The sequence below is a fragment of the Lonchura striata genome, chromosome 3, assembly GCF_046129695.1.
Source record: "Lonchura striata isolate bLonStr1 chromosome 3, bLonStr1.mat, whole genome shotgun sequence".
Taxonomy (NCBI): domain Eukaryota; kingdom Metazoa; phylum Chordata; class Aves; order Passeriformes; family Estrildidae; genus Lonchura; species Lonchura striata.
The window spans coordinates 48,113,078-48,128,502 of NC_134605.1; the positions used below are offsets into that span (position 1 = coordinate 48,113,078).

Genomic DNA, 15,425 nt, shown 5'->3' on the forward strand with positions numbered 1-15,425 from the left:
CTACAAGAAGAGTTATTAGGAGCAAGTCCTCTCCCAGAAATACTCTGGATATTCCACATTAGGAAAACAAAACAACAACAAAAACAAACAAACAATAATAACAAAAAAAAAAAAAAAAGTCGAAATAATAAATCAAATCTCCTCAACTAGCAACTACTAATCCAGGCACCAGCACCTCATCTCTCAGAATTGTCACTTGCTAGCAGCTAGCAATCTTGTAAGATACAATGTTGTGCTGGCATCCTCTCTCTGAGGCAGCTACATTAAACTGAACCAACCATCCGCTTGATCAGCAGAGGTTTTTAAAATAAACACTCTCAGGGGTGCTGAAACATGCAATTTACTTATGGCAGAGACGTAATGCTTCCCCACTCAAACAGGCACAGGCACTATGATCTCCATCCAGTCTCCTGATGACTTCTACTCTGAAGCATTAAGTATGATAAGTAGCAAGCCTTGGCAAGCATCCAAATGTCTATTTCTAAAGCATTAGTACTCAGAAACCGTAACACAAACCTAATCACTGTGCTCCCATGCTTACAAACAAAGCCGAACACCCATTTTCAACACAAAGGGTCTGCTTCCCTCAGTGCAGCTCTAAAGAGCAAGAGAGTAAAATAAATTTCAGTCAAATAATTGCTCTCCACTTCCTATCCACCCCTCCAGTCTCCAAACATCCTCTAACCCAGATTCTAAAACAAGGAAAAACAAATGCCTCATTATATAAACACAAGTTATGTTTGAAAATCTACTTGTCTGCTCACCAACAATGATGAGGAAACATTTCTTGGTGGAAAAGAAAAAAAATCATGTCATCACTTTCCACAGCTTTCACTTGAAAATTATAAAAAAAGCCAAAAACATAAGCTAAAATCTTGAGGAGCCACTGCTATACCAGAAAGATCAGGTCCTGCTGCCCAGGGAAAGGCCGTGGCAGCCTATCCCAGCTTGGTGTTTCCTTCTAACTTAACATTAACAGGTTATAGACAACCGACATCTCCAAAAAGGGCTGGTGCTACTTGTATCATGTCTATAATAAACTGTAATGGCCTGGAAATGGTTCTCTCCCCTCACTGATGAGACAAGAAAAGCAGATAAATAGCTGAGAGGACCATGAATCTTACAGCAATATTCAAAGAGGAACTTAATTCTTGCCAACTTCAAAAGGATTCTGGCCTTCCCTGCCCCCATGGTATGAATGAGCAGCACCCAGACCCTTGCAAGCCCTAACTTCAAAACTTATTGGTCCAAAAAAAAAAAAAAAAAAAAAAAAAACAAACCCAAACCCCCCCCCCCCAAAAAAACCAAAAAAAAAAAAACACAAACCAAACCAAAAAACCAAACCCCAGCAGCACAAGTACAGAAGGGGGATAGGAGGGCCTTCCCCCGCTCCCCAGTCCTTCAGGAAAGACAACTCAAATACAAATATTCTCAGAAGTTATCTGCCCCACATAACAATGCAGTAGCTGATTTTTACAGTGTGTTTCACTCACACTCATGTGAGCACAGAGTGGTTATTGACCCCCTTGGCTGTACCTGTAACAGCAAACACAAGGCTTCCTTTCACACCACTGCAATTTAAAACAGCTCACAGGGACTCAGCAGCAGGTGCAAAGTCGCAACTTAAAAAAAACCCCATATAACAGCCTTGTTTGCCCAGTCCAAGATGACAACAAACTCTAACATCTTACCTGAAAACCTGTCTTTGCAGAGAGGGACAGCTATGAAAACAAAACATCCAGTTCCTCTTGAACGGGTTACAGGAGCCAGAAGCTACAATGGGCAAATACTTGCACATGAAACTAAGAAAACAACCTTGAAAGAAGAGCTTCTTCATGTGCTCAAAATTTATGTGCAAAAAATGTAGTGATTATCATATAAAATACACTTGAGCAACTTTAGTAACCCCAGATTTTTCCTAGACACAACAGACAGCAGACACACTTTTTATTAACATATGAATTTAAATGATGGGAGAGAAAGGACCAATTACCATCTGGAAGCTGAGTGAAAAAAGGATACCTGCTCAACCATTTTACAGAATGTTCCCACCTAAAATCATATAAAATCCAATTCCTTCCATTATACCTTTATCATACGTTCTACAAACTTTGCTAAAAGAGCCCTGTGCTTAAATAATGAACTAAGAACTTCCACTTACTATCACAGGTGATTTTGACACCACTGATTTCAAGAGTTTTTATCAGGCATCAGCCATTAGAGCTAGCACAGAGGTTAATTAATCTCAAATCTCTTATTAGTGGCAAGAGGGGGGAAATAGCCTTTATTTTCCCCAGAGAGCATGAAGTGTTGTAGCTTCTGTAGGAGTTACTTTTGCTACAGTCTCTCATTCTAGCACCTTGAATGTTTATCAGTCTTTGTAAAACCCCAAGTAAGCAACCTTCCTTCTCCCTAATTTGGTATGAAAATATGAGAATCACTGCAACAACCATTTTTTTCCTCCTAATAGTCAATCCCTTTTGACTGACTACTCTCCAATAGAGAACTTGCCATTCACTTAGGATGAACAAGGCTTCAAGAAACTGCATTTTCACAAATCAAGTCTAAACAGCACCACGGGAAACAAGAAATAAATTATTTGGTAACTTCTGTGGATGTGAAGTCTTCTAGATAAGGACATCTAAAAATTTAAACCCTTTGATGAGGCTCTGGAAACCAAATATAATAACTCCTGAAGTAAAATTGAACAGAGACTGTGATAGCCAGCAGTGGTGACACCCTTGAAAGAAAAGCAGCTGGACCACTGACTTTGCCTGAGTCTGTGCAGGAGCTCCCTTCCAACACTATCTGCCTTATCTCTTTGACGCAGCCAAAGCCTGTACACAACAAAAGGGTTTATCAAAAGCATCTTTTTCCTCTCAGTATTTCTGTGGCTATGACCACCACATTATCTCAGACTATCCTACTCTGTCACACATTAATCTTCAAAATGTCAATTGGACAAAAGGGGGTTAGAGAGAATTTCTACACGATTTGTTCAATGGCACATGAAGTCTGTCAGGGCAGAGAACTGAAGCCTCTCTCATCTCCTCAGGCCCAAGTCAAACATCCCGTTTAATCAGCAGACTTTTCTCACACGTGTATATACCACACTGCCATATAACCTGAAAGTAAACCAAATAAACAAAGTTTTTGAAAAAGCTGTAGTACTATTCCCTCTCATCTGGGACTGAATGAATTATTTAAATCCCTTGTCAAATGACAAAGTGAACAATATGAAAAATAAACATGTACACAGACACCTAATATGCAATTCCTGATTGACAGACTGGAGTCTGACTTTGAAAGCAGAAAATACATTACTGAATAAATGCTATCCAATTTTCCAAACATATTTAGTATGTTATCACAACACATCTGCACAAGCACTTTTTGCTATGACTTTACTGTACAGAGTGTTTCAGCCAGCCAGCACAATGTAGACCAGAGACAGCTCAATCCTTTTGAAAGGAAAAGGCTTGTGTTTTATGACCTTTGTCGTAAAAGTAGATGCATTGTGGTTCTCCATAGAGTATTTCCTGACATCACCTTGTGTTAGGCAAAGCTTTGTTAATCTTACCATCAGACAAGCTGTGAGTGATGAGCAGTCTTTTAACAAAAGCTACTTGGAGATGAGGCTCCTCTTTTGTCTTCCAAAGAAGCTCATTTATAATTGGAGAGTTTACTACCCTAAATGGAAGTCCAGATACATTTTATCTAAAAGATAAAACAGGGTTTTCACAATAACAAAATGAGGAAGTTCAAAGAGGACAGAAAAGCTAATTAAGAAAGATACAGTTACATATAGTGATTTAGGTCAGACGATCTCTTTTCATGGCTTTTAGGAAGTAGCTTCCAAACTGACCTTTCAGTTCCCTACAATGTTAATAAATTTTGAAATGTAATTAATTCCACGTGTATGGCAATTAAATAATCCTCTGAGAAGTCAGACCAAAATCAAAATGCTTTAGAGTACAGAAGAGCTGTCTCTTTTGAGAACAATAAGAAAAACAAAATTGTGAATAAGTACATAACCCAGGCCTTTTTAAAAGCTTAGGCATCTCAGAAATTGATATTGTGACACCACAGTCAGTCTCACCTAGAGACCTGACTGTCTTCCCTTGAGTGTGTTTCCCCTACTCACACACCTGAAGGGCCCTCAAAAATGTAAAGGATTCCTGATCCATGCATGTGCAAAACAAAACTGCATGACACAACCCTTTTTGGCCATATAAACGCAGCATGCTGTCTACCTGCAAAAACAAAGCATAGTAGGTGCTTCTATTTTTCAGAAAACCTTGCCCTGAAGAGTTCTGCACTTTACATCATTCTATATATAAATGCATTATTACCAAAATAAAAAACCCAATCAATTCCTCTGAAAAAATCCCTACTCTTGTCTCTCTCTTCTACAGCTTATAAAAAAATTTGCATACAAAACACTGACACTTACTTTATCTGTTTTCTTTGGATAGTCGGGTTTTCTTTTTTCTCCCTCTCTTAATAGGTTAACAGGAAAAAAACCAGATAGGTCAGAAAAAAAAAAAAAAAAGGAATTCAAACCAAACAAACAGGAAAATCCAACCACAACACCCTACCAAAATTAAGCCAATTCATACTAACTCAATTTCAATAAGAACTTTCACTTGGTGTTTCATTTTAAATATTTTGAAGATTTTTTTTGTGACCACCTCCCCAAATACTCAGATTTCTTTCTGCATCTTTTATGCTTACATTCCCTGATGTGCCCAAAATAAACACAACTTTAAAGCTACCAGGCCCATCTTGGCCAAAATACCTGAGAACTTCCAGTGTCATGACAAGGGAGAGAAACACAGAAATTGTTTGAGGTACACAAGTGGACACTTAAGACTTTTGCCTTGCAAAACCACAGGACAAGGCAACTGTCACATGCAACCAAACCAGTATACTTGTTGTACAGGCTCCTGGCAAGTTCAACAGGGGAAATATTTTAATTGACATGAACAAGTTTGCACAGCAAATACTGAAGATACAAAGGCTTTACGTTTTTATTAGCCATTAGAGGGTTGCTACCAGCCCTTAGAAATTCTCATTTCTGCAATCACAAGTTAAAGCAGAAGAGAACAAAGCAATGTAAAACCACTGCAGGGGAGTGGAGTCCCTAGCACATTCCCCAAAAGCCACTGGGCCATCCAAGATTTACGATTTGTGTCTTACTCATCTAAGGGAAGACTCTTCTCACTTCCTTCCACTGCTGGAGTTGGTTTTCAATTAGTGAGCCAGGATTACTTTGGCAGATTCAACAAGCAAGACCTCATTTATGCAAATCCCAATACTGCAGTTCATTACAGGAAAACCTGTCAGTATTTAAACCTTCCTGGTTTTTGAAGTTCATTTTTGGTCCAGGACTGGTATGCACCCCCATATAGCAAATTTAAGCCTACTGGCAACAGATCCATTTTTAAGTATCCTCCACAGGTTCTTCAGAAATAACTCACATATGTCTATGCCCTCTCCAATAATTTCATGCTGAAAAACAGGGCTCTAGATCCCCTCCTGATGTGATGACTGCAGTGTGAAACTTGGAACTCTCACTGTGAACCACATCCAGAACAGACAGCAGAAAACACCACCTTTCCACAGACCTTCTAAACTCTGAATTACTGTGAGCTTGAAGTCAGAATAGGATAAATAACAAAACACAGCCTCATATCTACTACTCTCCTCTCATTTGCTCAGGATGACTCTGCTACAAAATAGAAGAAATGACGATGTCAAGTGGAAATACTGACTACAGCTATTGTCTACCCTACAAACTGCCATAATGTTTTTCCAAGATTCTCTCCAATCAGTATGGCAACCAAACAAAAAGAGGTATATATGGACAAGACATGAGAGAAGCTGGTCTGGGAGAGAAAAAAAATTACTAATAGTCTGAATATTCTGAAAACACATTAATCTTCCCCACCTCCAAAGGAAAGTTAATAGAAATAGCAAACGTTCACACATCATTCCTTTGAAAATAAATGTATACCTCCTCCACAGCATATGATGCAGGCCTAATAAAAAAAAATGAAAAAAGTTTTTCAAACCAAGTGTTTTCACACTGTCATGATTTTCTTTTATGCACACACCTGTCTGATGCAGGTGTGATTTCTGTCCAGATCACTACTGAAGTTTTGTGTTGTTGCTCAAGAACTTCCTTTCAAGTTCTCAGGTAAAAAAAATCCAAGCATTCCCCTCACAATAACATAACTAAACATGAGCAATGCACTGAAACTTGCAAATGCAAACAAAAACTCTGAAGTCAGACAAGACACCTTCACACTATGGAGGGCACAAAATAGAGAAATCAATATTCTCTTTAGGCAAATCCTTGGTTTCTGTAGATTTAAATACAGTGAAGGAAACTTCAACATTCACATTGCAAACATGGTCTACAAACTAACTGCTCATTTTTGTTTGGAGAGGCGAATTTTAACACCATAAATTGTGGGTTGGAAGGAGTACAAGGAAAGAGTTGCTTATACATATATACTGAATCTGTGGCTTCAGGGGGGGAAAACAGTTTATTTTTTTTTAATGTCATGACACTTGCCGGTGCTGTAGAAGACACACGTTTACATGTACAGCTTTAGTAGTTCGCAAGACGGGATGCCCAATACCTATTCCTTGAAGCAGTTCTGTTAGCTCCCTGGAAGACAATAAGCCTTCTATTTACAAAAAATAATTGTTCTAAATTTGAAAGCCTTCTCAGCTGGATACCTCAAAGAGCACATACCACTCTAAAAAATTTTTAAAATAAAATGTTCAGCAATATCACCCATGTGGATCAACTCTGACAACTGAAATGAAACTGCCGACCAAGGAAGTATAAAGTAATTTCATAAAGTTGCATGCAAAAAGACACCTCAGTATCCAAAGTATATCCCACTTGTCTGCAGAGGCAGCAGCACCACTTGCTTAGTGGGTACTAGGACTCCAGCCAGCCATGAGGACTCTGCTTCTCTCTCAGCCTGGTGCAGGATGTTAGCCAAGTCTGCATCTCCTTAACATCCCTGATCACTCAGGCACAGAAAGGAAATTCCTACACTAATTCATGTAACAAGTGCAGAAGTTCATTAGCAGAGATTAATAGATCTATCTACTTTCTTTTGCAAGAATCCTACACTTCAAAAGAACCCCAAAACATTTTCAGTAAGATTGCACTCCATCCCCAGGGGCTCATCACATTCAGGCACACACAACAAAGGCTTTTCTGCACTTGCTGAGCACCTCACAAAAATTATTATGACTGCATCTCCAAGATGCAGTGGTTTTCAAGCCTTTCATCTGCAAGCCTCAGAAGATTTTCCAGCAGACATGCAACTACTGGCTAGAGCGATTAGGGTAGTAGATCCTAGTTTAATTTCCCCCATTCCACAAAAGCAGTCAAAAGGCCACAAAGTCAAAAACTGAGTAACCCTGTGTTTCTTTCAGTCTATTTTCACCCAAGTTAAGCAATATTTATTCCTGAAGATGAAAATTTTAAAAATTGACAAAAACTTTCCTCTGAAACCAGAGATTGTGTTTAATCCCACTAAAGTACCAATCAATTGCAAACAAAATATTCTACAAGTGTGAGCTGTGCCTCTTTAGTCCAGAAAAGAGAAGACTGAGAGGGGATCTCATTAACGCATACAAATATCTCAAAGGTGGGTGCCAAGAAGATGGTGCCAGACTCTTTTCCATGATGCCCAGGGACAGGATGAGGAGCAATGGCCATAAGCTACAACACAAGAAGTGGCAGAGCACTGGAACAGGTTGCCCATGGAGACTGTGGAGTCTCCTTGTCTGCAGACATTCAAAACCCACCTGGATGCGTTCCTGTGTTGACCTGCTCTACGTGACCCTGCCTTGGGATGGGAGGTAGACGAGATGATCTCCAGAGATGCCTTCCAACCCTAGCAATTCTGTGATTCTATGGCAGAAAATTTGTCAGTTTCCTCTTCAGTGGAGGAATTTCTTCCTAATTGTAATATTAAAGGGAAAAAAGTAATTAAAACTCAAGTCAAAATTGCTGTTGTGTTCATGAAGCAATATCCAAATCATTTTTCTTCTCCTGTTTTCACTTGAATTTTCACTGACTTCATACAGAAGAATCACAGAGTAACATTATCTGGAAGTAACTTCTGTTCTCTTGGTCCTATTTCCCCAACAAAACAAGAAAAATTGACTTGGGCTGCTCAGAGGCTTGTCCAGCTGAGTTCTGAATATCTGCAAGGACATCACAATCTCCCTGGGTAGCCTGTTCCAACACCTGACTCCTTACAAATTGAAATTTCTTTCCCAGATATCTCATTGGAATTTACCTTGTTGCAACTTGTGTTTGTTGTGTCTTGTCCTACTGCCTCTCCATACTTTGTCACTAGTTAACTGGAGACATGGAATAGTTTTCCCATAAGGAAAAGCAACATCTACACATAGGATTGTATTCTTAAAATGTTCACAAAATATGGACACATGGAACAGGATCTGCAGCTAATTTTTCTGAAATACATGAACTGCGTTTTTGTTTGTAACCTAACATTCTCTCCTATGGCTTGTACTTCTGCAGCATGAACCACCAAAGCCTCACCTTCACATGCAAGTAACGCAGTGCAGCCAATGTGGCAAAAACTGGCACCACAAATTATTCTGTAGTAATCCTCCTATACTGAGAAACACTCGGTTTTTGCTCCTTATTTCATATCACAGAATGGAACTATATGGTCTTTAAGGTCCCTTCCAATCGAAACCCATCCCCCTGCTATGGGCAGGGAACACCTTCTACTAGAACAGGTTGATCAAAGCCCCATCCAGCCTGGCCTTGAACAATACCAAGGATGGGGCACCCACAGCTTCTCTGGGCAACCTGTTCTGGTACCTCACCACTCTCATAGTGAACAATTTCTTTCTAACACCTAAACGAAATCTGCTCTCTTTCAGTTTAAAGTCATTCCCCCTTGTCCTACCACCACCTGAATTAGTCTTGCCAGCCTAAGGTACTTACTCAATCTTACAATAAACTCCTTTTCACACAACTTTTTTGCTGAGCAGGGAAGCAACGTTCAGCGATGTGGGCACTGGCTACAAAGAAAAACCACGTGAAAACCTGCGGTCAACATGAGGGTGAGAACTACAGGCCACAGCGAAGGCTTACACCCGCTCCACCGGGGCATCTCCTTCGGGGTTACGCGGGCAACCGGGGTGGCAAAGCACCAGAGCGAGCTCGAGTGTTTGAGCGCTGCTGCGCTGACCGTCCTAAGCACACCCTTCTCTCCAGCCTCCAACCTCCTGCACCAGGATGCATGCGTGGTTCACAAAGTGCATCTCGGATTATTTTTTTTTTTTTTTTTTAATCAGCATCTTCTACTGTGGGCCATCCGTAACCCTGCTTCGGCCCTCCGGGCACAGCACGGGGCGGGGAGGCGCTGACAGCTCAGGCCGGCTGCGCCCGAGCTCCCCCGGTGCGCGACCCGCGGGCAGCGAGCGCTGCCTCCGCTCCGCTCCGCCTCGGACCGACCCGGCGGCCAGAGGAGCCGGCACACCGCGCTCTGCCGCGGCCACCGGGCACGCAAAGAGCCGCCCGCGGGTGCGGAGCGGTCCCGGGGCTGAGAAAGTCTCGAGGGGACTCTGCTTTGGCCACATGAACTTGTGGCGGGGCGCGCCCCACGCTCGGCTCCCGGGGCGCCGCCGGCCGGTCCCACTCGGGGGTCGGCGCTCACGGCGCCGCGTCCCGCCTGGCACCCGCCCCGCAGCCCCGGCCTCCGGCCGCCCCAGCCCCGCCGCCGTGTCCCCGGTGCGGAGGGAGGCCCCAGCCCAGCAGCCACGGGGGTGAGGGAGAGCCGCAACAAGTCCCCGCCGCCGCCGGCTGCCCTTACCCAGACAGTGCCGCAGGGCCAGCAGAAAGTGCGGGGGGCCCCCGTTGAGCTGGTAGAAGAGGGAGCCCAAACAGAAGAGCAGCAGGGTGGCCATGCAGAAGACATAGTCGCGCAGCGAGAGGAAGGGCAGCAGCGAGAGGGGCCGCCGCCTCAGGAAGCCCCCGCCCTGGCCCGGGCCCCCTCCCGCCGCCGCCGCTGCCGCGGGGGGCCAGGGCGCTGGGCATTCCCCGCCGCCGTGCTGCTGCTTCTTCTTCATCCTCCCCTTCGCCGCCGCCGGCTCACGCAGCCCGCCGGGGGAAGCGCATCCTCCATCCGCCTGTCCGGCTCCAGCTGCCCGCGGCCGGGAAAGTTCCCGGGAGCTCAGGGGATCCGTCCCGTCCCCATCGCCGTCTGCCCCCGGCTCCGCGGCAGGCGAGAGTCCCCGGCGCTCCTGCGGCGGCGGCTGCTGCTGCTGCTACGGAGCGCCGCTAAGGGGAGGGGAAGGAGGTGGTCACCATCCCGCTCCCTGGGGCTCCTCTCCTCCTCCTCCGCCGCCACTCTCGCTCCCTCTCTCCGCTCGGCCTCTCGCCCCGGTGTCAAGTTACAGCCAGCGCTCCGCCACCGGCCGCCCGCAACTCGCGGCCGACTTATGCGCGCCGCCCGGCCCCGCCGCCCCCCGCCCGGCCCGGCCCGGCCCCGGGCCCTCCCACCCCGGCCGGCCCCGGCCCGCCCGCCTCCGGTCCCGCCATGCGCCCGCCGCCTCCGCGCCAGCGACCCCTGCGGGCGCCGGCCCCGCCGGCACAGCGCACCTGCCCGGCCGCCGGCGCGGACACTGCGCCGTGCCGAGCGAAGTCTAGAGCGGCTCTAAGGTCTGCTGCCTTTACAGTCGTGTAACGTCGTTCGGGAGGGACGAAGGGGAACACTCTTCTCCTTGCAGCCTTGCTGGGGTGATTAAAGCAGAGCTGCTGTCTGCTGGAGACAAGGCTTTAGACCAGTATACAGAAACGACAAAATTAAGATTGCACACGCAGCCTTAATTTGACCCCCTTGTATACATATGGTTTATGATACAGTCTCTAATTACTCGATCATGCTATTTTTCCTAGACAGCCACTTCCAGCCATGTGACTGGTGGGTGAATGGCATTTCGCTCAGCGCTGAGCTGTGTAATAGCTTCATCCTATTTATACAACATATGTCCCCAATGTGTCCTGATGGCTTATTCGGAGCTATTCTTGTTCTTGGGCATTGTCTGATGTAGAAATGTATTTCATTCCCCTTGTAGTTGTGTTGCCAGCTCAGCAGTGGAGGGAGGAGAGATCGGGGTGGTAAATTATGTTCACCATTTTTTTTATGGACCTGGCTGGAATCAGGGATTTCCCAAGATCCTGCTCATGGTGTCATATGAGACTCTTCATTTCTAAGAAAGAGAGAAATTCTATTTGCTGTAGTTTGTAAGAAAAATTGAAAATCAGAAGCCAAGTATAACTCGCCACGTTTCCTTTTAAGGCTTAAAAAATAAGTACTCCGGTTTAGGGCACCTGACTCTTAATCTTTTCACACTTACAGCTGGAAATTTTGCTCAGGAGACTGCATTCAGATGTTTTTGCCACTTGAAAGGCTTCGGTAAATGCTTCCATGCTACTGACTTTGATTTTTTGTTGGCAACAAGCAGCAAAGGTAAAATAGGGAAATTAATCTTGCTGATGTGGATAAGAGGATGACAAGAGAGTCTAACAATAAAGAACCATTCCCATTTGCATTCCTTGATAAAAAAATTATTTATGATAAATAAACTCTCATATTGCCTGAAAAAACAGGCCTTAATTTGGAGAGGAATCTCTTGGTTTTTGTTACACAATTTTACGACATCAATGCACAGATGCTCCACAGTCATATGAAACCTGTAGCAAAAGCAAAGTGAGGTATGACATATCATTTCTGAAAAAGAGAAAGTAACAGCTCTTACACTGAATGTTTGAGAAAAATGGATGCTTTGATGAGAAGACAGACAACACCTGTAAGGCGAATCAATAAATCTTTATTTTTCTGGTTGCAAAGAATGTCTTTGATCTCTAGGCAGAGATTAAAAAAAAAAAAAAAAGAATGGAAAAAGAGACCAATCAATTGAGCAAAATTTAAGTGGGAAGGCCATATTGTGGAGAGTTCTTGCCATATTTCTAAGCATCAACAGATGCTTAAGCATCAACCTATCTCTTGGGAGGAAGAAGAAATAAAAATCTTTGTTGTTGAAACATATGCTTAAACATGTAAATTAGCTGTAAAATTATTTACTTTCATATATGTGAACTATCACACCTATTATTACAATTCCTAGTTAGGGCAATGTTCAGGAAAATAAATACAATTTATTTTGTGCTACAGATTGATACAATGCAACTGTTTTCCTATTTTTGTTTTTCCCTTATAACTAATCCTTATAACTCATCCGCTTTAAAAAAGCCAGTATGAATTTGCATGCACAGTGTAAAGCAATTTATTTATATATATATATTTCCTTAAATTATTACATTCTATATATATTACATTCCCCTAAGAATTCAAAACACAAGCCACACATGAAAGGAATATTATGATTTAAAAGTCAAGTATTGACACTTAAGGGTAGGCCAAAGGTAAGAGTTTTCAGAACAAGCTTGTTTTGACTTGTAGAGGGTATGACTTAGAATTTAGCCTTTAATTGTGTGATGTCACTGTTTTGTTCAGAGGACCACTGCCTTGTAGAGTGCATGGAGCAGACACTGTGCAGCCTTTCAGTTTACATTTAATCTCTTTGTTCAGCATGTGTCCTCAGGCTTTGTTTAAAGCTGTTTAATCCTGTTTATAATGTGGAATTATTTACATTGTAGCAGGCTTTCCTACAGCATTTATTGTTACAGTACCTTGAGCATACAATGAATGCTTATGAATTATATTCATGATATGTAGGGAATATCAATATTTTACTTATTGGGAAATGAGACAGAGAGATTAAGGTTAAATATGCCTATTAATTTTGGTTGCCAGCCTTGAGTGACTGGGGTTTGCCTTGAGTTAGCATGACTCAGTGCTTTGTACATTTGAAGCATAGCTCCCTTTGACTTCAGATGCAGCTGTGAATGCTAAGTACTACATATCGGACCCCAGGCTCTCAAACCTAACACCAAGTGTAAAAAGAGCACTTGGTGGCCACCTGTAGTTCAAGAAATGCACCTGATATCATGTAGGAGTGCTCTGGTGCTAGCAGACACAGAATCAATCATTTTCAGAGTGGTATTCTCTGCAGCAGTCCCCATCCTCTGCTTGTCTTGACCTTGTGTTGCTGTTTTTCCTCCCCTTCTAGATCTGGTCTCAGCTCCGAGATCTTTGTCCAAATCTGTTTTTTCTTCCATGACCTCATCCAGACTAGGTCCAGCTTTTGCTCAGACTGAATCCCCCTCCTGGCTGCAATAGTTGCAGCAAGGAGGACATAGTGAGCACAGAGGCACTTTCCCCAGGGCTGGGAGAGGATGCTTCTCTCTACAAAGGAACAGAGAGCATAGCTGCCTAAAATTTCTAAGTGAGTCCACATTCAAACTGTGCTAGATATTCCTGTACTGAATCATAATTCCAAATGCATGGATTCAGAAACAAGTTCAAGGAGCGAGAATAAAGACTACAATAAGGTTGTGTGTCTGGCAATTCTTTGCAGAGAGACTCATTTGGACAGATCAGGATGGGTTATCTACTAGCTGGTGAGATCTGCTAGGCAAAACATATTTTTCTTATTCCTAGGAACATCTGAACACCTTTTTTTAAATTATTATTTTCTAAGTCAATTTTTGAAGTAAATTCTCATTAAGGAAAATTTCTCAGCTGTTATATTTCAGAGTTGACAGTTTGCAAAGGTATAAATAACTAGAAATGAATAAGATACAGACTGGGCCCTAGTTTTCACAAGACAGCGAAGATAGAAGAAATCTAGATATAAGGCTTCACTGTGTAAAGGTTCACTGGTATAACAGAATGACATAATGCAATGTCATCTGGAAAGCACCCATGAAAGACTTCAAATTTCAATTCCTCCAGGACTCTGTGATTCAGAAAGGGTTCAGAGTATAACAGAGTAATTGATGGCAACTGTGAAAGCTTTATTTTGCTTTATTCAGCAACAGTTGATAATTTGATGAAGATGAAATAAAGATACACCATGCTCTTTCATTTAATTCATATAGAATTCTTTCAAGTTTAATCTGCCTCGGCTGAACTGGAATTGAAGCTCTGTGCTGGTGGTATTAATTTCTGTCCTTTGTGGAAGGTTCAGGAATATATATGCCTATGAAAAATATGATAGCAAATATCTGAAGACAGGGAAATGAGCTTGTGTGCCAGATTGATACAATTTAGTGACACTCTGATGGAGCAGGTCACTGCAGAAGAAAAATTTATAATTTGTAATTGAAATGGTACTTGGAATTACCTTAGCATGTTCTATCAATATCGCTTGGAGTATGATGGATTTGACACAAGGAATTTATATTAATCCCTTGGCACGGCTGGCTATCTCCAGCAATGTGCTGCTTACAGGGCCATCTGAAGTCCTGATACCACTGTTTTTATTTGTTTGGTTAATTTTCTCAGAAAATGGGTAACAAGAGAATTCAGCCAGATTGATTTCCTTTTTAGTCAGCATGCATATCATTCAGAAGGGGCAATCAAAGCTAGATAGAAAAGAGGATGCTCTATAACATATAGTCTTGATGATCAATCCTTTCCCCTCATAAATATCCACTCAGAACACCCAGACTGTGTTCCCTTTGTCTTTGTGTCTTCTTTGTATTGATTTTCAAAGAGCAGTCTAATTCCTGCATTTGTCTGCAAAAACTACTAATAGAAAGGCAGCGGTTTCAGTGTGTAAACATGACTTTTCACACAACAGACCCATTAAAAGCTACATTTGTTTAGACAGTTAACAGAGTAACACCATACGATGGACTGGACAGATTTAGACATGCAAAAATGGAGTAGGTCACATGGGGAAAGCACAGTACTGGTGCTAATTAGGCACCAATTAAAGTAGATAGGCAGGAATATCTAAATCCAGGAAATGCAAAATATATTGGAAACACACAGCTACCTCCAAAATAGTTGGTGCATGTATGCAACCTCATGCAGTGTTACAGCACTGCAACACCAGAGAGCAGCAGTGACAGGTTAGCTAGGGGCTCTCAGCACTACTAGACAGAGTGGGCAGGGGGCCATCCTGGCACTGATTTACCTCAGCCAATTTGTAAGACATTTTACAGCTTCCTGTACAGCACCATATTCTGTAGCATAGGAAAAACTTCAGGGAGAATTAAGCTAATATACTGAGAGGTGTGTTGGTGTTGGAGCTGGGAACATGGTGGGAAGATGAAGAAGCTTACCTAGTCTGTAAGGAACCCCAATCCAGATGTCTAAAACTACTCCTAAAATTAATACTCTAACTTCTGATATTATACTAAGAGTAGTGCCACCACTGTGGTCTTATAAAATAAGGCAGACCTGAAGACACACTCTCTGTCACAGTGTGAGATGACTCTC

General features: G+C 42.7%; 1 protein-coding gene across 2 annotated transcripts in view; it reads right to left on the bottom strand.

Moving 5' to 3' along the window:
• UST (uronyl 2-sulfotransferase) overlaps positions 1-10,340 on the bottom strand; it is a 149,107-nt gene extending 138,767 nt beyond the window's left edge. Inside the window, exon 1 of one of the 2 annotated variants that reach the window (XM_021527031.3) lies at positions 9,885-10,340. In XM_021527031.3, the coding sequence (XP_021382706.1) occupies positions 9,885-10,140 (256 nt within the window). In that variant the 5' untranslated portion in view covers positions 10,141-10,340. The remainder of the gene's footprint in view (positions 1-9,884) is intronic. The other variant, XM_021527033.3, reaches the window with a different exon arrangement.
• Positions 10,341-15,425: the final 5,085 nt, after the last annotated feature.